Source organism: Lathamus discolor, chromosome 9 (genome assembly GCF_037157495.1).
Source record: "Lathamus discolor isolate bLatDis1 chromosome 9, bLatDis1.hap1, whole genome shotgun sequence".
NCBI lineage: Eukaryota > Metazoa > Chordata > Aves > Psittaciformes > Psittacidae > Lathamus > Lathamus discolor.
In genome coordinates, this window is record NC_088892.1 from 7415674 (window position 1) to 7440120 (window position 24447).

At 53.9% G+C, this 24447-nt stretch overlaps 1 protein-coding gene and 1 long non-coding RNA gene across 2 annotated transcripts; one reads left to right on the forward strand and one right to left on the reverse strand.

Annotated features, from left to right (window-relative positions):
• Positions 1-1915: 1915 nt before the first annotated feature.
• LOC136019427 (uncharacterized) lies at positions 1916-7880 on the reverse strand. The gene is made up of 3 exons (XR_010614870.1): positions 7813-7880; positions 3649-5373; positions 1916-3034 (listed from the first exon to the last, which is right to left on the reverse strand). It is a non-coding gene; the product is annotated as an uncharacterized LOC136019427 (long non-coding RNA).
• On the forward strand, positions 5979-23697 carry LOC136019426 (actin-binding protein WASF3-like). Its single transcript, XM_065689607.1, has 9 exons — positions 5979-6091; positions 10420-10578; positions 11992-12126; positions 12239-12392; positions 12702-12819; positions 12996-13171; positions 13585-13845; positions 14242-14624; positions 15205-23697. The coding sequence occupies exons 2-9, from the start codon at positions 10446-10448 to the stop codon at positions 15360-15362; spliced, it is 1518 nt and encodes a 505-aa protein (XP_065545679.1). The 5' UTR covers positions 5979-6091; positions 10420-10445; the 3' UTR covers positions 15363-23697.
• The last annotated feature ends 750 nt before the right edge of the window (positions 23698-24447 follow it).

Here is a 24447-nt window from a genome sequence, read left to right on the forward strand (position 1 = left end):
TGATGAGGACCAGGAATGGCTACAGCAGTGCTCAGGATCCAAGGTGCAGCAGCCTGATGTGCCGGGGAGCAGGGAGCTCAGCGGTACCCTCTTTGCAAACACGGCTTAATCCAGCCTTGGAGCGCTCCATGGGAAAAAATCAAAGCGTGAATCATCCTACTCCAAGCCTCAAACCGTGTCACAGCATCCCTCGCTCTGCTGAAGTTCTCCCTCTCCCCCGTACGACTCAGGGGGAAGCAGACACGGATTCCCACATCCCAGCTCCTCGCCGGGCTCGCTCTGCCCTCTAGTAGCGGCTGGAATTACAGCAACGGGCTGTTTGGGAGCGGGGCCTCACCAGGGGCTTGGGAGGGGGATAGGTGATCACCAGGGCTTAGGGAGGGGGTCACTGTGGGGTCTGAAGAGGTGGTGGGGAATCATCAAGAGTTTGAGGATGGGATAGGGGTTTACCAACGGTATGTGGAAGGGGGTCACCAAGGGTCTGAGGAAGGGGCAGAGGGTCACCAGGGGTCCGAGGGTGGGTAGGGGTCACCAGGGGATTGGGGAGTGGGTAAAGGGTCAGCAGAGCCCGCCCTGGCTCCGCTGGCATCCCTGTCACGGACCCGCAGCCGGCGCGGGCAGAGCCGTGCGGTTTTCCCGCAGTCCCAGCCCCTGAGCGAGTCATTCCCAATGCCGCTGCCGAGCCAGCCCGGAAACCCCCGGACGGGTGGCGCAGGGCAGGCAGCGGGGTCCGCACGGCCGGGCCCGGGGCGCTGGGACCGGAACGGCCCCGGGGCTCCACCGTGCTGGGAAGCGGAGCGGGGCGGAGCGGGGCGGAGGCGGCGGAGCGGGCACATGCGCCGTGCGCGCACTGCGGAGCGGCGCGGAGGGGCGCGCAGCGGGAGCGCGGCTGCCGCCGCCGCATCCCTGCGCAGCCCCGGGGGCAGCCGCGGAGGGAGGGACCCCCCCCCCCCCCGAACCCCCGAAGCCGGCGGAGGTGAGCGGGGAGGGATGTGGGAATGACGCGGCGCGGGGAAAGCAGGGGTACCCCCATTTGTGAGTTGCAAGGGGGGTATCGTCCTTTGGCAGCCTCTTTATTGGGGTCCCCCTTGGGTTTGCATCCTTTAGGGGGGGAGCATCCGTGCATGGAGGGGATCCCCCAGCGCTCTGCATCCTTTAATGGATGGGGAGATCTCCACTCTGCATCCCCGCATGGGGGGTCCGGGCCGCTTTGCATCCGTGGGTTGGAGGGGTGTCCCTCATAGCTTTGCATCGCTCATGGTGTGTGTGCATGTCCCTTTGCAGCCTTGCATTAGGAGGGGGCTGTCCGAGCTTCTTTGCATCCGTGAGTGGAGAGTGCCTGTCACTTCACACCTATTCATGGGAGGGAGGGGGGGGGGAGGATGATTCTTTGCATGGAACCGAGAGAGTCAGGCTGCTTTGCACCTTTTTATGCAGGGGAGCCCCCAGATTACTTAGCACATTTACATCATGGTGCTCTGGGCCTCTTTGGACCTTTGCATGTGTGTGTGGGCGCTTTCACTTTGCATTCCTGCATGTAGAGTGGGGTACCTGGCTCCTTTGCACCCTTGCATTGGGGGTGGCACATCACTTTACCTCCTTGCATCGTGGGGAGGGAGGATCCACCGTTGCTTTTCATTTTTACATCATCGTGGAAGATAAGCCGGTGTGCAGCGAGAGGCACCTATAGCCAGCATAGGGTAGGGCTCATCACCCCCTGGCTGGGGAATGTGGGGGGCATGGAGGGGCTGTAGCATGGTGTGAGCCTGGGAAAGCAGAGGGGACAAGGCCAAGCAGGGCAGAAGCCTGATGGCAACTGCCATGCATGGAACCTCCTAACCTAGGGCCCTCCCTGGGGTTTGGAGCCCCTCCAGCAGCCCCACAAGCAGGCTGCAGGCAGGCACACACCCCCTAAAGAGCGCCGAGCTGGGGCCTCCATCCTCCATGATTCAGCTACTTGCAGAGAGCTTTAATTCTATGGCTTCAAACTCGAGTTCTTGCTGCCTTGTGGTGGTGTCAGCACGATAAAATACCTATGGATTAAGATGCTTTTTAGTGTAGTTTGTGGCTGCTTTGTTTGCGGCTGCCTGGCAGAGAGCAGCCAGGGGCCGGATAGAGTGCCGGATACGAGCTGAAGGGAGGGAGCACAGAGCTATGGGCAGATCAGCAATGGCAGAATTAATAATTCATCTCCAAACTTCAGCATGCCAAGGCACACCCCTCAGTTGCTGCATCTCATTGCCTGGGCTTTAGAGAGGTTGCTAGATTCATTTATATGTATATATATATATAAAAATATAATAACAGCATTTGTGTATCTCAGTAGCATCCCCATGGCAGGTTGAACAGCTTGGCAATGAGGAGAGGTTGAAGAGGGCATCAGCCAGGCAAAACTTCATCTGGCAGCTAGGAGGTTAACGTGCACTGTGCTCTTCTGTCACAAATGCAGAGCACGCTAAGGGCTCTTACACATGATGCCTGTGATGCAACTTAGACCCCAAATGTCCGCTCCTTCCCCCAGGAGCTGAAGCCCACAGAGAAAACTCGAGATGAAGCGTATTTTGCTTTGAGCTATCATCTCCCTTGGCCCACTTCTGAACCAAAGATGCTCATCCTCCATTTTATGGTGGATGACAAATCAGCTGCGGATGCCAAGATCCTGACAAGTTACGAATAACAGCCCTCGAGCCCAAAGTGTTAAAATAAACCAGGCAGGAATGCTTTTTCTTTTTGCAGAGCTGCTCATCCCAAAAGGCACCCTCTGGGAAGGGACCACCCGAGCACATAGCACAGCCCTGAGGGAATCACATTTGAGCTGGCTGGAGATGCCAGCTCTCTGGCTGGAGACGCCGGTCCTGTGGCTGTTCCCGAAGGCAGTGAGAGCCGGCTTTCCAGAAGGACCCTCACTGCTTGCTGAGGGTTTCCTGGGTTTATCAAAGCTCCTTCTGTACTGGGGAGAATAAGGGTGGTTTGTTCAGCAGCATCCTGGTCACACAAACCACCAGCGAGCAAGAGGGGTCCTTCTGTTAATGAGCTGAGCACAAAAGGGAGAGAAATGTCATTGAGGGTTTTCCTTTGGTGATAGAGAGTCATGAAAACCAACACATGATTCCCGGGTCAGCAGGGATCTCTTCCAGCCAAAACACAGCCGGGAGCTGTGCCGCTGTTCCCACCGCCCCATCCCCTGACTCCTCCTCTGGAGATCGAGGCAGGCATTGCTGCTCCCAGGCAGCCTCAGCACAGGAGCCACACACAGAGCCACCAGAGGATGATGGAGGAGGATCACACGTAGTTTTATGCACCCCTTTATCACCCTTTTCTCCCTTCAGCATATTGGGGCATTGCGTTTGCATGGATTTTGTTTGTATCCAAAGCAGAGACAAAAGGGGGCTGTGGGGCTGGGGCTGGCTGCAGCTTCTATGGGATGGGAAGGACCTGGTGAAGTGGCCCTTGGCTCCATGAGCATCACTGAGAAATGAAACCACACATCAACTAAAACCTAAGGAAAACAAGTATCTGAAAACCCATGTGCCAAATCACACTGTTTGCTACCCGCAAACCTGTAAAGAAGCATCATTTAGATAAACAGTGCAAGGAGCCTGCTTGTTTTAAACCCAACCAGCAGCAGGATGAGCTTTTTATACTAACCCCAAGGTAACGAGGCCGTTGCATTTATGGCATCCTCCTAAGCAGGCTTCTGTTGAAGGTTGGTGTTGCAGAGCCCAGCCTTCAGAGGCGTTTGTGATTTAGAGGCAATTTAGTCAAGTGCTGTTCCTAGAGCTGAAACGTTCTGCAGTAGAAAGGGAGGGGGGGGAAAAGCTACTGTGGCATTTACTAATAAAACTCTTTAGGAATATTTTTAGCTGTGCTTTAACGTTATGTTGCACTTTGCTGTGAAGTGTTTGCTCGCTGAAGCCTCCTGGCAGTTGTTAGTTGTGGTAGAGCTGCCTTTAGCTGAGTTAGCAGGGGAGGAGAGCTGCAGATGGACTGGAGGAGAGGTGCTGCTGCGGGGTGGGTGGTGTGCCTTCCTATGGGACACAGGTCACTGGTGCAGTCCCAGCCCAGCAGTGATGCAGCTCTGCCCCAGGGCCAGCCGGAGACCCAGCTCCCTCCTCCCTTTGGCTGGAGGGCCTGACCCTTCCCCTGCTGCTGCAGCTCAGCCCCAATCTGTTCTTGGCCAACAGCAAATATTCCTCTGTGCCACCAGGATCAGGGCTGAGACCTCTCAACTGTGAGTCCACAGCCTCAGCTTACCCTGCAGATGGGGGACCAGAAACAGCATCCCACATCTGGGGGCTTTTCAGTCCCAAAGGCATTTCGCCATCCAATGCTTTGACATAAGACGTGCTAATCCTTCTCACTTGGGATGGGGCTGGGATGCTTTCCATGGCCCCAGACCACATGTAAAGGTGGACACCCGGGTGCGGAGAGGTCCAGGAGGTGGTGTTGCTTCTCCCATGCCCATCAGCCTCAGCTCAATGAGAATTTACTCCCACTGAAGATCTGCCCTCTGGTTTATTTTAAGCAAGGGGAATGCTGGAGATCCAGCCAGTTTTAATACATTTCACCTTTGGACAATAGCTCTGGAGTGATGATCGGCTTCGCACAAAGCAGGGACATTTGTCACAGTGGTAGCATTCACCCATTTGGACTAGCAACAGATTAAAAGGTGGTCGCAGATGCATTTCATAAATTAGAGCAACGAGTCCTTGTGGTGCAGATCACGCTCCATTTTGAGTGAAGTAAATCAGCAGATCTGGTCCAGCTCTAGCAAGGAGCTTTCTCCGCATTGCAAAGAGCCACCTGCAGTTTCTGCTGGTTGATATTTTCCTGAGGCACCAAAGCTTCGGCCCCTTTAGGCTACAAACTCTGCTTTCCCTCCTGAGGCTGCTCGTGGTCCACAGTGGCCAAGCATGTGAGGCTGAGAAGCAGGAATTTAGGTTCACCTGAGGCAGAGGTTGCCCCTCAACCATTATGTAGCTGCTGGTGACCCTGCAGGTCTGTCCTGTTGCTCTTTGAACCCTCCTGCACCGACTTCCAGCGCGCTCTGGGGCAGAGCTCCACAAGCCAACAGCTCAAAGGGCTGCTGCTGCTTTTGCAGCTACCACTTACCTCTGTCTGCTCGGAAACACTGCACACCCCAGAGACCCTTCCCAGCCCTCTCATACCAGATCTGCTCTGCCAGGCTCCACAGGACAGGCTCCTTCAGGCACCTACAAGCCCAGCTGAGTGTCACCTCTGCCTCTTGTCCTTTTCCTGACTCCAGAGTTGGCTTTTTCCCCCTCTTCTCAATATTTCAGGACTGCCTTGTGTCTCCTTCTCCCTCCTATGCCCGCAGCCCTTCTGTACCTTGCCATTGCCAGGGTACCTGCACTGAAACACAGGTTGCGGTCCTGAACAGGCATTGTGAGATCTGACCCTTCTTGTTGTTTCAATATCAATTGGTAGCCTCTTTTGTCTTCTGTTCAAGGATAATGGATTTTTCAACATACCCCTTTGGTTTCTGCACTATTTGGGCCCCTGGCATCCAACCAAAGCTTTTGCTCCCTTGCAAAACCCTCCAGTTCCTGGCACTGTCTGATCCTCAGTGCTCAGCAGCACCCTGGGGAGCCCAGTTTGGGCAAGAGCTTTGATTGCAAGGGTGGAGCAAAGGGACTGTCCCCAAAGCTTGGCCCAGAGCTGAGCTCCCAGTCTTTAGATGGCTGTGCTCACTGCACCCTTACCCATGTCCTCCCCAGATCCAGGCTCAGGGCTGGCCACCTGACACATGGTGAATTAGGTTTCTTTTGGCCATCTCATACAAGCTCAGCTGCTGCTTCATACACCATCCATGTGGGTGTGCGCTGTGCTTCAGTACCCTCACACAAAGTATACCTCAATGGCTGATCATCCTCCCCAGCCCAGCTCCACTCATTACTGCCATGGCTCCATTCCCAATCCAGGTTTCTCCTGCAGGAAACACCCAGCAGTAGATAACAAACCCCAAACTGCCTTCTGTTTCACCCTGGCCCCATGAAGGAGGATGGCAGCAGAGCATCATCCCTCTGCTCTCTCATGCAGTATGAAGCAGGACACTGAGGCTGAGCTGCAGGTAGGCACAAACCAAACATCTGTCATGGGGAATAGGCAGCATGAGAAGCCTGTTGTCACCCAGCCTGTCCCTCCTTGCAGGGCCACCCAGAGCATGCATGATCCTTTAGGCCACTTTGAACCCCAGCACAGGAATCCAGCTTGGCTTTGCAAGTCACAGCTCTGTCTCAGTGGGAGAAGGCAAGGGGGTCTGGGGGCAGAGTGAAGGCAAGGAGACAGTTATGTATATGAAGAGCTACTGCAAAGAATATAAGGAGCAACGGCTGGACATAAACCTCAAATCTTTTGGACCCTCTGACAAAACAAGAGCTGCTTGCCTGCCCCTCATGGACCCCAACGACTTAAGCTGCCAGATGAGATGTCTGCAGAGATGAAGGATGACATCTGGAAGGAGCCAGGTGTAGGGGTCACCTGTAAGCTGGCATCTGCAGATCACACTGCCAGTCTGATCTGCAGGGACCTGGGGCTGGCAGTCATGGTCCAGGGCAGCACTGAGCTCCATCCCTCCTGTTCTCTCCCCCTGCATGGCCTGGGAAAGCAGAGACTGCTCCAGGGTTTGGGATGCTGCTGTCAATTTGCTGATTGTTCCATGGGAGAAATCAGCTTCTTAGGGCAGAAGATAAAGCTCATTCCTTGTCTCATCTCCCCTGCCTGGGTATCTAAGCTAATCTTTGCTTGGGCAGCAGTGGGTTGGATGTGGAGAAGTGGGCACTTTCCAGTTACCATCATCATCAAATGTGTCCTTGGTCCGACAGCTGAGCTGTCACCACTGCCTTTCACCTGCAGTGTTTCCCAGTACTACAAGACCTAGAGTTATTGACCTGTTCAATAGTCAGGGAGAGAAGCTGAGTGATGGGGGAGCCCCTACAGTGTGCCTGCGCCATGGCAGCAGCTCCTGGGAAGCTCCCAGCTGATCCCATTCCTGCCTTCCACCTCCAAGAAATTCCTGCTGGGTGTGCAGCTCTCGTTTTCCTCCTCCTGCAGCCTGACACTGGCATTACCCCTCTGATTGCTCCGCACTTCCACTGAGGAGATAACAAAACCTCATGGATTTGAAGTCCATGGGAGCAACACTAGAACCTGGCTGATGTTCCCAGGCCCAGCAGAAGAGATGCTCATGCTACAACAATGTCGCAGAGATGTGCATGGAAATGAGAAGGCTCAGACCACTGCAGTTGGTTGAGGTTGTATCTGTGAATCCCACACCCAGGAAGCACCTAGAGAAACTGGGACTATCCATGAGAAATGAATAAAGAGAAGCTAACCTTGCTGTCTATGGCTGGAAAAGCCCCTAGAGGCACCTAAACCTGAGTGGGGCTCTGAAGATGGAATATCATGGGGGCTTGCACCATTATGCCAAAGCAGCAGAAGGGTGGGATGAGAGGGGCTGTGCTGGGCAGCTGCAGCTGGAATCTCCCCATTGCCTCAGAGCCATCTGCTGCATCTCCTAATGCACCCTCAGCTAGAAAGGAAAGAAAGACCCGAGCCCTCAGGGGCTGGTACCTCTCCTGAGCTGCAATCAGAGAGGAGAGCAGGAGGGGAAGGCTTCGTCCCCGCCTAAAGGCATCCATGGCCAGCAAGGGTGGACATTATCCCAAGGGAGGATTTTAGGAACTCCTTTCCACACCCTTGGTGCCACAGCAGGCATCTCACAGCAGAACCCAGCCAATGGCTCAGACACCTTGCACCAAACCCCTGCCAGCACCCACCTGAGGTACCTACCTGGGGCAAGAGCTGCTTGCAGGGGTGATACCCAGCAAGGTCTGACCAGGAGCAAGGCTGGAGCATCCTTGAGGGCAGGACTAGCACCCCCAGCTGAGCTTAAATAAACTCCTGGCCCATGGGTGGGGATGTGGGTCCCAGGTGAGGCTGCTCAGGGCCATCAAGGGCTAATAGTGCCTGTGGGAAGATGGTAATTTGGTCCTGCAGCTGCCCAGATGTGGCTTTACTGGAGCATTGCCAGGCCGGGCTGTACTGGGGGTGCCATAGTGGTTGCTGCTAAACCTGGTGCACATGGTGTGTTAGTGATGGCCCCTGGTGCTGAGCACTGAGGTCGGGTCTGGTATGGCCACGTGTGTGGAAGAAATCATGAATCGCTCTTGGCCTCTGTCCGTGTTTGGAATATGAGCCGTTAACTGGGGAGGTTAAACCCAGCAACTGAAAAGGTGCCTGTCCTGGCTACCCTGGCCTAAATATGTGTGTGCCTAACTCCTTGGTTTCTTCTGCTGCAAGCTCTGAGTCTTGTTAGTGCTTTTGGGGGGGGAGATTAAAGGGACCTTTCTTCTCCAGGATGCTCTCCTGTGGCATGGTTTCAAATGCTGTTATCAGACCACGTCCCCGCCCTCTGCCCCTCTTCAAGGCTGCCCTTGCTGGGAAGTATCAGACCTCAGATCCTTCTTTGCTTCATTCCCTTCTGTGGTCCCCATGAGGGCTGGAGGCTGATTCCTCCCAGGCCCCATACGCGGCACAAAAAGCCCCGGTGCCAGTGGCCCTGTCCCAGGCGGATGCTGAGAATGGCTCTTTGTTCCCTGCTTCTAATTGCTGGGCCCAGGCAGCTCATTAACTGCTCTGCCCTGCACCCTCCGGTCCCTGCAGCCACTGCTCCATGGACACATGCTGGGGCTCAGCCTCTGAGTGCAGACTTTGGGGTGATACATGAAACCATCTCGAAGTGAGCCTGGGGTGAGGCTGCCAAGGTTGCTCTTCTCTTTATAAGCCCAAGTAGGGTTAAGGGGGTGCCTGCGAAGAGGAGCTGTGTGTATCCAGAGCAAACATCCATCAGCAACATCCGAAGCCTCCCCTGCAAACTCCATCACAGTTTTCTCAGCCAAAATACACCCGGCTGGGAGAAGCCTCTAGGATTTTTTGGGAGCCAGGAGCAGCACCAGCTCCCCACGCATGTGCAGTGACTTTGGGAAGCGCCGGAGGACACACGGTTGGCTCTAAGGAGGGTTCAGGGCTGGGGTCCTTCCCAGGGTGCCCTGACTGCCCTGGGGCAGAGCGGAGCCCAACCATTCACCCCCTGCACGTACAGATCCGGGAGCACAATCAGCCCTTTGGGAAGCTCGATATGAATGATTTAGAAACAAGTTTTGGACTCCGTTCATGGAGGGAGCTTGCATTTGCATTTGAAAACTGCAAAGGAGCTGGCGGTGCTGGTGGGGGGACGGGAGCGCTGGCGGGTGCCATCAATGGGAAACTGTTCTGTCGAACGCTGCCGGGGCCAAAAAATGTGAACTCTGCAGATTTCTGGCTCCGTTCATGGTTGGGATTGCTGTGCCCGGCTGCTCCGCTCCCAGCTATTAACGGCGCTGCTCGGGAGCTGGGTTTCCTTCGCTGCCAAAGCAGAGCGGGCGTTTGTGAAGGATGGGGTGGATGGGGGGGTGAAATGGGGGGATTCACCTCGCTGTTTGTGCCCTCCGGTCCTTACCGGCCCCGGATCCAATTCCTGGTGATTTCAATGCTGAAGCCGTCAGTTTGTCTTTGCATTAGGGGTGGATCTGAGGCCTGATGCACTCGTGTCACATAAGACCACCTTGTGCAAGCCTGTGTGCTTTGTGCCTGTCCATATCCCAGTCCCAGCCTGCAGCACCCTAGGAGACACCACCATGATAAATAAATGCCCCTTTCTGTGCTCCTTTCTCAGCCTGTTTCACACCACTTGCCCTTTACATCAGTGGGGTGACCTGCCCCCAGCACCCCCTTCTACCCCACTGTGCCCATTATCCTCCTTCCTTGCCAGCTCCCAGAGGTGCTCTCACTGGAGATGGGACTGCTGGGTGCAGGCATCTCCCTACATCTCCTCAAGCCCCATAGAAAATGAACCATCCCCAGTTCAGGCAAGGATGGTGTGGAGCAGGGGGCATGTAGGGTGCTACAGAGAGCTGGCCACGGCAGCTTGCCTCGGTGTGGTGTGTGCACAAATAAAACCCTGGAGAGCTTTGTGCTGAGCTGGAAGTAATGGCATTACAAGCGCTCGCTCGCTTCTGTCTACTGTTTGCGTTGGATGAGGCTTTTCAGGGCTGCAGCACATGGGGGTTTGCTTCTGGTTTGTGCACAGCTCCAGGAGGGGCCGTGGGCCATGGGTACAGCGGCTTGGCAGTGGAGCACAAGGGTAGGGTCCTCACCTCCATCCTGGCGTCCGTGTGCTCACCGGTTTGCACCCACAGAGCATCCCCTGCTTGGAAAAGCCCTGATGCCACTGCATGGGCTGCCCTTGCTGTGTACCAGTGCGGGCAGGATGAGTGTCCTGGGCAGAGAGCAGAGGGAAGGGGGATAAAAACAGACAAATGGTAAAAGCTGCGTATTTCTTGTTCTCTCTTTGCCCAGGAGAGGCGTGAGGGCTCGCCGGCAGCATGCCGCTGGTGAAGAGGAATATCGAACCCCGGCACCTGTGCCGGGGGGCTCTTCCCGAGGGGGTGACGAGTGAGCTGGAATGTGTCACCAACAGCACGCTGGCTGCCATCATCAAGCAGCTGGGCAGCCTCAGTAAGTCACAGCACAGCAACCTTGGCGTGGGATGGTGGGATCCTGATGGGACACCACAATTGCTTGGTCCAGTTCCAATCACAGAGAAATGGGGCTATGTGAGAGCCATGCGGGCTGCAACCACGCTGAATTCAGTGGGAATTATCCAGCTAATTAAAAAAGGAGGATGCCCAGGGTCAAGCCCAAATGGGGACTTGATGACATTTTTAAGACCCGTTTTCCACCCATAGTTGATCTGTGCAGTGGGGGACAAAAAGCCTTTGTGAGCCTCTTGCTTCTGGAGTTGGCCTGAAACAGGAGGGTCAGGTGAAGATTAAAAAACCCCAACCTATTCTTTTTGATCTTAGAGCTTTGTGTGAAAGAGAGGTCTCTATAAAAGGTCTAAATCCTCATCTGTCTTCCTATGCTGGGACTGGTTTCAGCAGAAAAGGGGAGGATGAGAGCACTGCACACACCAGTGTGCAGATTTAATAGGGGCAACCTATTTCACTGCTGAGTATTGACTTAAAATAGAGAAAGAAGCACAGGCTTTTCAGGGCTTCCCCTCTGATTTCCCCCTCCTCCAGAACTAGATTCTTCTCTAAAATACTCCCAGAAAAATAAACCCTGTCTTTAGGGAATAATAAACCCTGTCTTTAGGGAGCTGCTGGAAGCACGGGAAGCATGGGCGCTCACATGAGCAGCACCCATGGCTCCCTCATCCAGGGGAAAAGGGAATCAAATATAAACGTTTGAGTCGGGTGACAGGCTGAGAGGATTCCAGAAGTGCCTTGATCCCAGGAGCCATTTTATACATGGCTTTGGAGGAAACCTCGAGGTGCTGGGCTGGGCTGGGGCATGAAATGGGATGGGGGATGAGATGGGATGGGTGCTGTAGCCTGCAGATGTCAGCAGTGCTCTGCCACGTGCCCTGCTCGGTCCTGTGATAGTCACAGCCCTAATGAAGAGTTATCATAACACCGAGCGCTGCAGGGAAATAACTGCTAAAGTGAGACAAATGACAGTTTCTCCCTGCTGTAGCATTCTCCCCACTGGTTTTCCACCTTCAGGACTGGGTTTCCACAGGTCATGTTGTGTGATGGCGGTTTTTTGGGTGCATCTGTCCTGGTAGATTCAAAGGCCTTTTGTGGCACAGAGAGTGATGATTTAGTGCCTCCCATGGGTACCACTGTCACTGAAAAGGATGCTCGTGCGCAGAGGAAGGGGCAGGAGCAGGGTGGGTGGTTTGTGCGCACCTCCCTTCGTGCAACACTTTGCCAGGTCTGGGAGAGAATGAGGCTCAGCTCCCAAAAACCGTGGCTGGGGAGGGAGCCCCATGGAGCCAGTGAGGGAGGTGTGAGGTGCAGGGATGGGCAGGGCGAGAGCTGCCTGCCAGCCACTGCTGCCTGACGTGTGCGCACTGCCCTCTGCCAGGCAGGCACGCAGAGGACATCTTCGGAGAGCTGTTCAACGAGGCCAACAGCTTCTACATGAGGATGAACTCACTGCAGGAGAGGGTGGACCTGCTGGTCATCAAGGTGACACAGCTGGACTCCACGGTGGAGGAAGGTGAGGGGCTGGGGCTGTTTTGGGGTGGTGGCTGTGTGCTCAGGGCCAGACTAGCCCCAGGTTCATGGGGCTGAGGCCACCCCTGTATCCTCTCTTCTTCTTGTGCCTCCAGTTTCACTGCAGGACATCAACATGAGGAAAGCCTTCAAGAGCTCCACAGTGCAGAACCAACAGGTTGTGTCTCGCAACTCCATCCCCAACCCGGTAATGGAGATGTACCAGCGCTGCGACAAGCCCCCACCGCTCAACATCCTCACACCCTACAGGTAGGGAGGCCAATGCATCACTCCCTGGGGGGATCAAAAGGGTCCTGGAGGTCCTTTCCAGGAGAGACACCAGGGTTGCACCCCATTTGCTGCTCAGAAAGGGCTGAGAGGCTGTTTTCTCCAGTTGCTGTGCCACCATCCCCATGGTGTAGGGTGGTTGGGATGCAGTGGTACCGCAGATAGTGACTGTTGTATTGGACATATTCGTGGTGGGGGAACAGCTTATGACTGTGCTCGTACCACCCCACCGTGCTCAAGGGGAGGGGGGTGTGCTCCTATGGCTGATAACCCACTCTCCCAACCCACCAGGGATGACAAAAAGGATGGCCTCAAATTCTACACCGACCCCTCCTACTTCTTCAACTTATGGAAGGAGAAAATGTTGCAGGCAACAGAAGATAAGAGAAAGGAGAAGCGCAGGCAGAAGGTAAGGGGCAGGTGGGGATCCTTGGCAGGGAGGTGCCGCAGGACCTGGGGGGACAATCACCTTCGTGGTGCATCCCCTGTGCTCCAGCCCATTGCGGGGGGCACATCTCATGGTGCTGGGTGGTGATCATGGAGGGGCTGGGCTGAGATGGAGCCGTGGCTTGTGTGTGCCCCCAGGAGCAGCGGCTGGTGGAAGACTCCACCCGGGAGGTGAAGAAAGTGAGGAAAGCCCGCAACCGGCGCCTGGAGTGGAACATGATGGCGTATGATAAAGAGTTCCGGCCCGATAACAGGTTCTCACCATCCCCCTATCACATGGCGTCATCGGAAGGATCACTGTCCCCAGATAATAGGCAGGTTTTACCTACTGCACGTTTAGCTCACCGCCTCTCCTTTGCTTTTCTCTGTCTTTGGGGGAACGCGTTGCCTGTAGGAGGGTTGGGATGGTAAACCATACATCCGTGGTAGCTCAGAGGCAGCTGGTGCCTTCAGGGTCGCAACCAGGACCTCAGGAGCAGCCTTGGTGATGGGATAAAGTAGGAGCACTTTCCATTCAGCAGCTAAGGGAAGAGACTGTGTTGGTGTTCTCCTCCCCTCCGCTATCTCTGCTATTGCACATCTCTATTTTGTGCCCATTTCTTGCTTTGCTGTCTCAACCCCAAAATACTCCTAAAAAATCCACATCCTCCTGAACCCCCCCTCCCCTCCGCTCCCCCCCCCCCCCCCCTTCCCAGGAATACAACAGTTGGGTTTTCCTGTGCCATAGATCTTACGTATCGGATGCAGCCGACCACTCGTACCCAGCGAGCCCCAACCACCCGGCACAGCTCCTGGCACCAGCGTCCCACCAGGCCCCAGTGGAGCACAAGGAGGGGGTGCTGGTGGCTGCCCCCCCCCAGGAGCACGTCTACCGCCCGTCGGCGGGCAGCCGGCAGAACAGCCTCAACCGGCTCCAGCAGCCCCATGTGCCGCAGCCCCCCGAGGCCATCCTCAACGGGCCGAGACCTCACCTAGTCAAGGAGTACGGGTAGGGCTTCAGCCTGCTCTTCTCTCATGGAGAGGGATGCCCAGGGGAAGGGGGGCTTGGTGAGGGGTTGACCACCCATTGGTGGGCTGGTGTAGCAGGGAGAGCCCCCCTCTGCAGCCAAACCCACCAGTGAGACCCACGGCCACATCAGTCAGGAGCAATTCTGAGGTAACGTCATCCCAGATGAGGCAACAAGGTGGATGGAGGGGACCATTTTCCCACTGCATGCCCTATTGCCCACCCCACCAGCAGAGCCCCCCACCTCCATGACTCTGGGACAGAGCTTACATGAGGGTCCAGAGCAAACCAAGCCACAGCAGAGCCAGTCGGGTGCCCGGGATGGGTGATGGGTGCCGTCATTCTTGTCCCACTGACATGGCTTTACTCCCGTTGCAGCCCGCAGCCGGTGCCCATGGCAGAGTACTTCGTGCCGCCCGCCCCGCCGCCCCCGCCGCCCGTCATCCCCTCGGCACAGACCGCCTTCGACAGCCCCATCTCGGCTCCCCCCGCGCTGGCCCCCGGCTCCGCCGGCCCCCCGTCCTACGCACCCTCACCCCCCCCGGTGCCCCCCGGGCCCTACTCCGCTTCCCCGCCGCAGGCCGGCCCCATGGGACCCCCGGTGGCACCCCCACCGCCGCCGCCGGGGCCCCCCGCTATTGCCGCCTCGCCGGCGCACTCGGCATCGCCACCGGCTCCCGCCGTGGAGCCTCGGAAGCCGCAGATCCCGCTGATGCCCATGAGCGACGCCCGGAGCGACCTGCTGGCGGCCATCCGCAGGGGTGAGTGGAGGCAGCAGCAGGAAGGGGGGGACAGGTCCCCAGTGCTGCCACATGGTGGCAAAATACCTCTTGGTATAGGGTTGGGGGGGGTGGTGGGGTGCAAGGTGATGTGTGAAGATGGTGGCATCCAGATAGGACCTGGGGAGGGAAAGAAATGCAGTGCAGGGGCTTGGAGGGAGCTGGGGGAAACCCATCATCAGAGGTGGTGTGGAGCTCCACAGGGATGTCTCAAAGCTTTTGCGTGTGTGGCCTCCTTCCGTGTTGCAGCAGATGTGCTCCAGGGTCTTTCCCATTTCCCTGCAATTCCCACAGGTTGAGCTGTGGATTTAACCTTCAAGAAAGTTCAGCCTCTTCAGGTCAAGTGGAAGCAGAGGAGGAGCTTTGCTCCGTTATGTAGCCTTATAATCTCATGCACCACGTTATCGCATATAGCTTGATAATCCTGTGCATCTTCCTGCAAGGGGGCTGCAGCCATCTCATTTCAGCCAATACTTTCAGCTGGTGGGATGCCACACATCGGGTGCATCCATGGGTGCTGGCCACGTTGCCCCTAAAGCCTTCTCCCCCTTTCCTACCTCAGGAATCCAACTCCGGAAAGTCCAGGAGCAATGGGAGCAAGAGGCCAAAAAGGAGCCGGTGGGCAACGACGTGGCGACGATCCTGTCCCGCCGGATCGCGGTGGAGTACAGCGAGTCCGACGACGACTCGGAGCTGGATGATAACGAGTGGTCAGACTGAGGGGCCCCGGGGCTGGGCGGGCACGGAGCATCCCAGCTCCGTACCAGGGGTGTGCAGGCACCTTCCCCAACCTCGATGCCAACAAGCGCGGGCAGCCCCGCTCATTCCGGAGCTTTGCTTTTACACTATGTCAAAAACCCTTCGGGCAGCAGCAGCACTGGTAGGATACACCTCGGAGGCAGTGAGACCTGAAATTAGCAGCACCTTCGCGTTTAATGACTGCTCTGAAGGCAGGATTAAATGGGATTACTTCAGGTTTACACCTGGAGCAAGATGAGAGACCAGCCCTGAGTGTGCTTTGCTAGAGAAGGGAAACCCAGAGGCAGTAGTGCTTTGTCAGCTAGACATCAAATGTGTTAATGGGAAGCTCCTGGAGAAGAAGCCTGTTTGCACAGCTGGTGCCACCATGGGTGCACAGGGGTGGCCAAGCACTGGGTTTGGGGATGCTCTGCTGCCTGCATTTGCAGGATCTGGCAGCTCCACAGGCTGCGTGTGGGCAGGAGCCTCCTTCCCCATGGGATCATTCAGTTATAGAATAGCTTGGGTTGGAAGGGCCCCTCAAAGCTCATCTCATCCAACCCCCTGCAGTGAGCAGGGACATCTCCAACTAGATCAGGTTGCCCAGAACCACATCCAGCCTGGCCTTGAGTGTCTCCAGGGATGGGGCATCCACCATCTCTCTGGGCAACCTGTTCCAATACTTTACCACATTTCATATAGGAATGGTCACCATTGTCCTGTTGCTCCCTGGAGAAGACAAAGGCACTGGTGACCTGAGCCTGTTTCCATCCTTTAGGACTACTTTTCGGGGAGAAAAGGGTGAAGGCAAGGCTTGTGCAGCTGGCAGGGAAACACAGCACTTGTCTAGGCTTGGAAAGGTGCAATGTGTGATGTCCTCAGGGGAAAAGGGGCTGCTGGCAAGGGAGCAGAGGTGTCCAGGGAGCTTCCTCAAGCCCAGCTCTCCTTGGCCTTAGCGCTGCACCATTTCAGTATTATTTGGGGAAAAACTAAATAGGCAAAATGCTGCTTTTAGGTAAACTCTCAACTTGCACTTTGCAGCGCCAGAAACTGCACCTGTACAATTGGGATCAGCTCAGATCCAAGCACTAATTCCCACTGACCTGATCCTGCCCAATCCCTTACCTCACCGCTGGGCACTGATGGGGGACCCTGGAGAGCTGGCCCCTCAGCATGGCACTGAAAATACTACTTTGCTTGTCAAAATAGAGCATGATTCATTCAAGGCTTTTCAAACAGCTACGAAAAGGGGAGGCAGAGGCAGGCAGAGCAAAGGGGTGGGAATACTGAACATATCACAGTGTGGAATAGAGCAGGGGGAGGTTCCCCACCAGCAGAAAATGGGCCAGGACCAGCCAGGACTTGCCCATCCTGGTGTCTCAAGGTTCTCTCTTGTGTTCCCATATACCACGAGTCCCTGCATGGGGTTAAACAGAGCCTCCACGTTGCGTCTCTTCTGGGGAGAAACCGGGCTCTGAGCCCACTTTCCTGGCCCAGTAGCCATGAGGGTGATGGCTCTAGAAGTAGTATTTTGACTATCTGGAAGCAACCACACTGCTAAAGGAGGTGGGAGGATACGGCTGGGACCCAAAGGCCAATCCTTACATTCACCCTGAAAAATGCGAGTGCGAATGATACCCCAATCATCCCGGGTTTGCCCCCCCTTTTAGTTAGAGTAAGCTCCTCTTGGCTTCATCAGGGCTGATTGCTGGAGCAGGAACTCCAAACAAAATCCTTGGATTTAACCCCAGAATTCCCTATCTCAGCAGCACCATTTAAGCTGCTCAGGCACTTCTCCTCCTCCACCTGTCAAGGGCAGCTTCTCCCAGCAAGAGGAAGACCTAACAGCGTAGGATTAGCTGTGGGGATCAATCCCAGTTCCCACATCAGCCTGCTGGGAGGTTCCATGCCTCCCGTTTCACTGATCTCCCACTGCAGGCAGGGAGGAGCAGAGCAATAGGATGCATAGAAGAGCTCATCTGCAAAACACAGGGAAACAGGGCTGACCAGCCAAGGCATGGAGACAGTGTACTGCAGGTGACCGGGAGATTCCTGATGCTTGGCACTCACCTACACCTCTCATTTCCGATATTAACCCTCTGAGATGCAAGAGAACTCGCTGCAAAAGCTTTGGCCAAAGCCTGGCACCTCTGTCCAGGCACAGAGCCCCTGTGACAGCCTTTCCTTGGGAATGCAGCTGGGATTTGGCCTGGAGCAAGGTCACAAGAAAGTCTTGTAAAGATTCAGAGCAGCACTGAAGCAGCCACCTGGTGGCATTTATTGTGGAGCGTTATTAATATAGGTGCAATCACAAGACATGTTTGTGTGTGAAGAGAAACGGGGTTTGTTTGGATCACTCGGGAAGAGCAATAATCCTTTGTGGGAGAGGGAATAGCAGAGGGCTGTTGGAGCTTCTGTTACCTGTGACAGTGGTTGAAGGGCTGCAGAGTTGGCTGCAGGGACCCAGCTAGGACTTGGGCAGGGCCAAGGAGCCCCACCAGCACATAGAGCCAGGCAAGGGGCTGGCTCATCCCAGTAACGTGATGCTGAACTGATCCTGGTGGAAACTGGAGAGGAGGCGAGTGCCCACAGGAGACTGCCTCCTTCTTTTCATGCACTAGTTGCTTTGTGTGTGCCACGTGCTGTAGCCCCCCACTTCCCTGTCACCTCACAGTGACTTTGCTGTGCTTGGGGTTGGCAGCAGACAGTCAGCCCATCAGGGTCGATGCCAGTGCATGGCAGAGCACTTGACAATCATGTAACTCAAGCCTGCCCTGTGAAGGCGGCAAAGGTCACCCCATTTCCTCACACCTTTGTGTTCTTACACCATCCCTGGACATCCCAGCACATCCCCATGTTTGTATCCCACTTAATGAAATTCCCAGCCCGATGGCACAAGCCCGTTTCACACACTCAACTCCGAAGTAGGACCATAACCTCCCAGCATTGCCTATTCCTTGAAGACATCATGATCCAGCTCTTCCAGGGATCTGAACTGCCTCAGCTCCACTGAAGCACTCTTAATACCAGGGTTGGGGGCTGATCTGCAGGTAGCCTTTCCCCAGTAAGATGTCTACATCAGAGCACACTGGTCAGGTTTCTTGTGTAGCTGGTGGAGAAATAACTTGCGTAGTGAGTGTGGGCTGTAGACAACCATTTCTAGCCTGATCATGGTGCACCTTGCTCTTCCCAGCTCCCTTCTAGCAGCACCACGAGGCAGGCAAGCACATGGTGGCACAGAGCCCCAGTCTCATAATACAGCCATTCCTGCAAGGTCAGCTCTGCTGCCAGGCCACCATCCTCAGTGCCTTTGCCTGAGGGACTCAGCCACATTTGAGGATGACCACCTCTATTTTAGGTACATTCATCTATTTTTTGCCCAGGTGACCTACGAAGTCCATCACAAGGGACACAGACTCCTTGGTTGGTCTGGGCTAGCTGTGCTGGACCTGGTTGTGCCACAGTAATTAACACTGGCTGGCTGACCCATATGCTGTGTACTCTATTCTGTACATATGTGCCTATTTCCATAGACTCTTCCAAAAGTAGGCCAGGCTGTGTTACACAACCTGGAAGGCTCAAATCCTCATGTGGGCTGATATAAAAGTGAATACTTAAATATTTTATCTAGCTTGGCAGCCATTAAAAATAACAATCCAGGTCGCAGACGATTGAATTGCTCCTCTCTCAAGTGCACCAGAACTGGGCTGAGGAGGCTCTCCTGTACATTAAGGTATCATATTCCACATTAAAATATAGCAGTGGCATTTCATTGCCAACAGATAACCAGAGTGCCAAACGTTTAATGAGCCCAACTGGTGTCCCAAGAGTTTTTCTTCCCATTCTAATCCGCTTTCTCCTACTTGCCAAATGATGGGCATAGATTAAAAATAATAAATACGATTGCCAAGGGGGTGAAGTAGATTCTGTGTGCCTACCAATTAATTGGGCCAGAGTCAGCACAAGAGTAAATATGCCAGTTTGGTTCTGCTTGGAGCGCTATAGTCCTCAAGGTCCATCAGGAACCTCTTGGACGTCTCTGATATGGCTGAGAAAGAGCCTAATGGGACCACCATGCCCATGGTACACTGATCGTTGCCTGTGAAGGCTACATCAGGTGGGAAGTCTGAGTCTTGAGCAAGTTCCATGAAGGTTGGTGGAAGTCTGGCAGTGTTCATGTCCTGACTTTGCACCCTCAGAGTCTTCCTGACTTTGAGTGACCACTGCTGCTGACACTGGTGGCTCTTTGATTATCCGTGTCCTGAAGGAAGAAGGGATTGGTAGTTTCTAACTTTCCATCCTGGATAGAGTCCTAGAGAGGAGCAATCATCTCACCCTGTGAGAGCTCCTGCTTCTGCAGCTGTTTTATCTTGGGAAGGTTTTACTCTGGTGCCAAACGCAAGGCTGAACATGGCTTCCCCAGACAGTTCCATTCCCATCGGAGCCCTCCAGTTTCCTCCCAGTAACTTTTCCATCCCTATCTCCTTTTCAAGTCTCCCAACGGCCTGAATGGAAGCTTTGCAGACTCTGTTGGGAACAAAGCCCAGATTAACACCTCAGCTTTAATGATAAGTGGAAGTTCCACTTGGAGGGATGCAGGCTGTAGCAGCTGAGGTGGTATTTTGAGGAGTGTTTTCCAGAGGTGTACGGCTGGCAGGAGCACTGTGCTGTTTCCTTGTGGATGGACTGGGGGAAGTGCAGGAAGCACTCCCCATCATGGGGTGCTGGCAAGGGCAACAAAAGCCCTTCCTTTCACCATGATTCCTGTTCTCCTGTAGTAGTAGTAGTTATGTAGGGGTGAGGATTTCTCAGCTCACAAGTCACTTTCCAGGTTAAAAGGGCAAGGACTCTGTCCTGAGGAGTTCACAGTTTACAGCAAAGACCATATAACCTGCACTGCACTTTAGAAGCCTCAAATGCTCACTCACCCATGAATTTACCCTCAACAGGGCAGCAGCACCTTGAGGACTGTTGTCCTTTCCTTAGGTGACCCCACAACCAGCGCCACATCCACATCCCCCACTGATGGCAGCAGTGGGGTTCCCCTACCCCATCACTGCCCCCATGCAGAAGTGCCTGAGCAAAGTACAGGAGTGCCAAGAAACGCTGGTTTTGTCTCTGAAAGGGTCACCATGCCCTCAGGATGCGCCTTTCCCAATCCTCACACAGCTCTGCTCCTCTGGGATGACCACGCATGCCATAGGAAACATGCCCAGCCACACCATTGCAGCTACCTGCCAACACTTGGAGCTGCCCGTGCAATTCATGCGATAGCATCTAAGCTCATAGTGTCTTTCCTCCTTCAGGCACTTACATGCAAACCTAGACTTTGAAGGATTTCAATCTTTTGGGGTCAAAGAGTGTTTTTTTTGTGAATCTGATCTTCCTTTAACAAACCCCAGGTTTTCCAGGACCACTGTCTCAAGCTCCACTTTCTCCAGGTAAGAATTGTGCCTACATTTGGCTTGGGTGGGAAGGAAAAACCATAGTCAAGAACTTGAGTGAGGGGCTTGCCCCAAAGCCTTCAATATCGTGCCCACAAGCAGTGTGGGAGGAAAACAATAGGATGATCCCAAAGAGCACCATCCAGGAGTTGGCCAAGGCAGCCTGGCTTGTGCTCCCTTAGCTTTGTTGCCCCTTTTCTGGTGTTGGTGTTGACCCTCAAATACAATACTGATAAAATAAATTGCAGATTAAAGGTTAAGATTAAAGATTAAAGGCAGAAGGATGTGGACTAACCTCCAAAAACCAGGCTGTGCAGCTGATATTGCTGTGTTACAACAGTCAGAAGGCAGCAGTTCAAGCAGCCTGCTCCTCCAGACCATTCATGGCCCACAGAGCGCAGCGTGTGAACTATGCTGGTACAGTAAGGTGAACAATTCAAGTCACCCCTTGATTTGGGGTAGCACAGCTGAGGAATCCAAACCCAACAACCCACCCCCCAAACTAAACCAACCGAACAGCTTACATGTGATGTCCAGAAGGAACAATCTGTTCTGTCTCCTTCCATTGGACCTCAAGGGGAGTCAGACCCAGCCTCTCCTCCCAGGTAGCCACCAAGAAACGGAGCAGTTATCACCATGACCACTTCCGAAAAGCAGCTCTTAAGACACCAGTGTTTAAAACCAGAGGAAGCAGCACACCAGCCCACAAGTGCAAGAAGGAAATAAGTCTCCTCTTGCCATGGGAGGTACTTTTGTCCCTGAAGGACCCACCCCAGCTCAAATGTTTCAAATCCGATTGATTTTCACCTATTACCAATGCTTGTGCATCGCTGATGCCTCAGCTGGGAACAGTTACTCCATAGAAAGCATCTTCTTGCCATGAGAAAACCAACCATAAGAATCTTATTAGAAACAAAGTGGACTTTGAGCCTGCTGATGTTACTGCGATGCAGGCTGAGGAGCTGCTGATGTCCCACTGGCACATCTTTGGCACAGTCCTGACAGGTCTCCAAAAATCCTACTGTTACGGGCATCAAACACCACCAAAGTCCTTTTTATACGGAGATGTTTCAGGTCTACCTTTAGCTCTGGCCAGTTTCCCATGAATGGGGCCTCTCTTTGTGGTGCCTTTCATCTCAGATCAGAGCAGTTAGAAAAAGGAAAGAAAATCCCCACCAAAAAAAAAGAAGTCTTTTTCTCCAAAATACATTTTTAGGAGTGTTTCAGGGCTGATGGCTCCTCATCATAAAAGACCTGGTTCATCCTGGGGCTGCTTGACTCATGTGGGGGAATCTGGAACAGGATAACCCCGGCAGGAGTTTGGGTTGATGCTGAAGCATTGCTGGCACTTTGCTTTCAGCTGTGCTGTGTCACACATGGGGCTCAGGTCCAGTGCTCCCCGGTCAGGACAGCAGTGGGGCCACGATGGTGTGGCAGCTCCTTACTGACACAAGTGCCTTTCCTGGAGGTCCCCACTGCATGGCCAAGGAACACGGGGCTTCACGGGGCTGAGGGAGGGCAGAGCATTTCCAAGCACTGCTGATGCTCAGCCTGTCCTCACCTGGATGGAAACCTGGACCTGCCCAGACCCCAAGGTATCCACTGGGATTCCTCCTTCCTTGTGCGTGGGTTGTTACCCCGCAGCTGCGCAGGGATAGTTTTGGGAGCATCATTTACTCCGATCTTGGCCAACCCAAGGAAACCTGGCTCCAGCAACCACATGTCTCCAGGTGCAGATGCAGCTTTGGTATGGGGACAGGCCCCAGGAGGACGTGGTGGCATGGGGACAAACCCTGTCACCACTTTGCTGTGGGACGTGCACACAGGATGAAAGGCTGGAGAGCCTTTCTCCTCCCAGGAGCCATCTCGCTGCCAGGTTTCCATCACCTTCAGAGTGAGCAGGAGCACAAGCCAGGCGCTGCAGGAGTGTTATTTTGGGGGACATTGAAGGTGAGGATCATCTCCTGTGCCCTGTGGCCAGCAGCCCAGGGATCAAGGCTTGCCCAGGCTGGGCTGGAAGCACCTCAGACACCCGAAGCCCCCTCTGCACAACCCAAACTCAGCAGCTCTGAACTAGGGAGACCTCCCGGAGCACTGGAGCAACCAACCCTCCTAAACCAGAGCATCAGTGAGCAGCCAGCTTGAGCCGAGCATTTCAGAAGCTGTTTTCTCCCCTTTTGGCACTGGTCAATTCAATCACACACAGCCTGGAGCCAGGGCTGGGGCTGCTCTTTATAGAGGTTGGCTCCAGCTCTGCAGGGGTAGGGACAGGGAGGCACCATCCCAGTGGCACATTGTGGTTGTCTTCCCGGGATGCTCAGCATCAGTGGGGCTGCCCCAATGCTCCTGCAAAAGGCTCAGTTTTAATACCAGGAGAAGCATTACCTGTATTTCCTTTGACTTGCCATTTGATAGAAGCAGCTGACAGGAGATGGGCAGCTCTCCCAAGGGAGGGTCACCCACCACAGGCCATAACTTGGTTTCCAGTATTATATAGTTGACATTAAAAAAGATGTTCACTGTCTAATGGGATCTTTTAACCATGTGCACTTAGTCAATAGGTGAGTAGATGTTGCTGCTTGTATCTATCTACCGTACCCAGTTGCTACGTGTGAACAAGTGTATTTCTCCCCAGTGTTGTGGGTTCTGCCTGTCGTGACACGATGATGGAAAGGTAGGGACTACGTCGGTTGCCACACGAGCTTTCTTCTGTACAGTGTAGAGAGGAAACCTGGATCGATCCAAAGCGCCGCTTGTAACTACATTTGTTCAGACAATGTCATCTTAATCCCAAACTGTTGACACTTTATGCATGTGCTAATTAAAAAAAAAGTTAAAAAAATATTAAAAAATAAAGATTTTAAGAGGTTAAAGTAGATTTGGGTTCGGCTCTTTGTCAGCTTGCCCTCGCTGGGTCCCTTCGCTGTGAGTTATCAGCCCTGTGATACTCCTTTCTCTATTAGAGGCCAGGGCACAGAAGCAGCAGCAGAAAGCTGTGATATCTCTATAACCCTTCATTTAGAGAAACCAGCTCTCAAAGATCAATTCATTCCCATGGGTATTTAATCCCTGACCGCCTGGGTAATCACAGGGCAGAGGATGTCTTGCTGATGGAAACATCTCCATCCTTGTGCTTGGAGGCTCCAACCAGCAGGAGCCGTTCCTTCCCAGCCCATAAATCAATGCCGTGAGCAGTTCTTATCCTCAATCGTAATCCAAGTAGAAGGAAACAAAGGGAGAGGGAAAGCAGAGACCTGTGCTAGACTCACTTCATCTGAAATCAAAACGCAGACACACACAGTATGGCACGTACCTGGGACAGGAGCCCAGATCTTCAGATGTTTTAATTTTAACCCTCCCTCCCACTATTTCGGGACATCCTCTTGACAAATCACTTCAACAGTTTTATTTACAGTAATAAAAATAAATTACTCTTACAGATGAATGTATAATATTATACACAATAGAGATACAGTGCAATAACAGCATTTTTTTTCTCACTCGTTCATAAAGTGCATTGAAGGGGCTTGATTTAACCAGAATTGAATGATAACTGTACATTTTCCATTGAGATCAACTTTCCCAGTCAAAGTTAATAAAAACACATCAAAATAAGTTGCTGT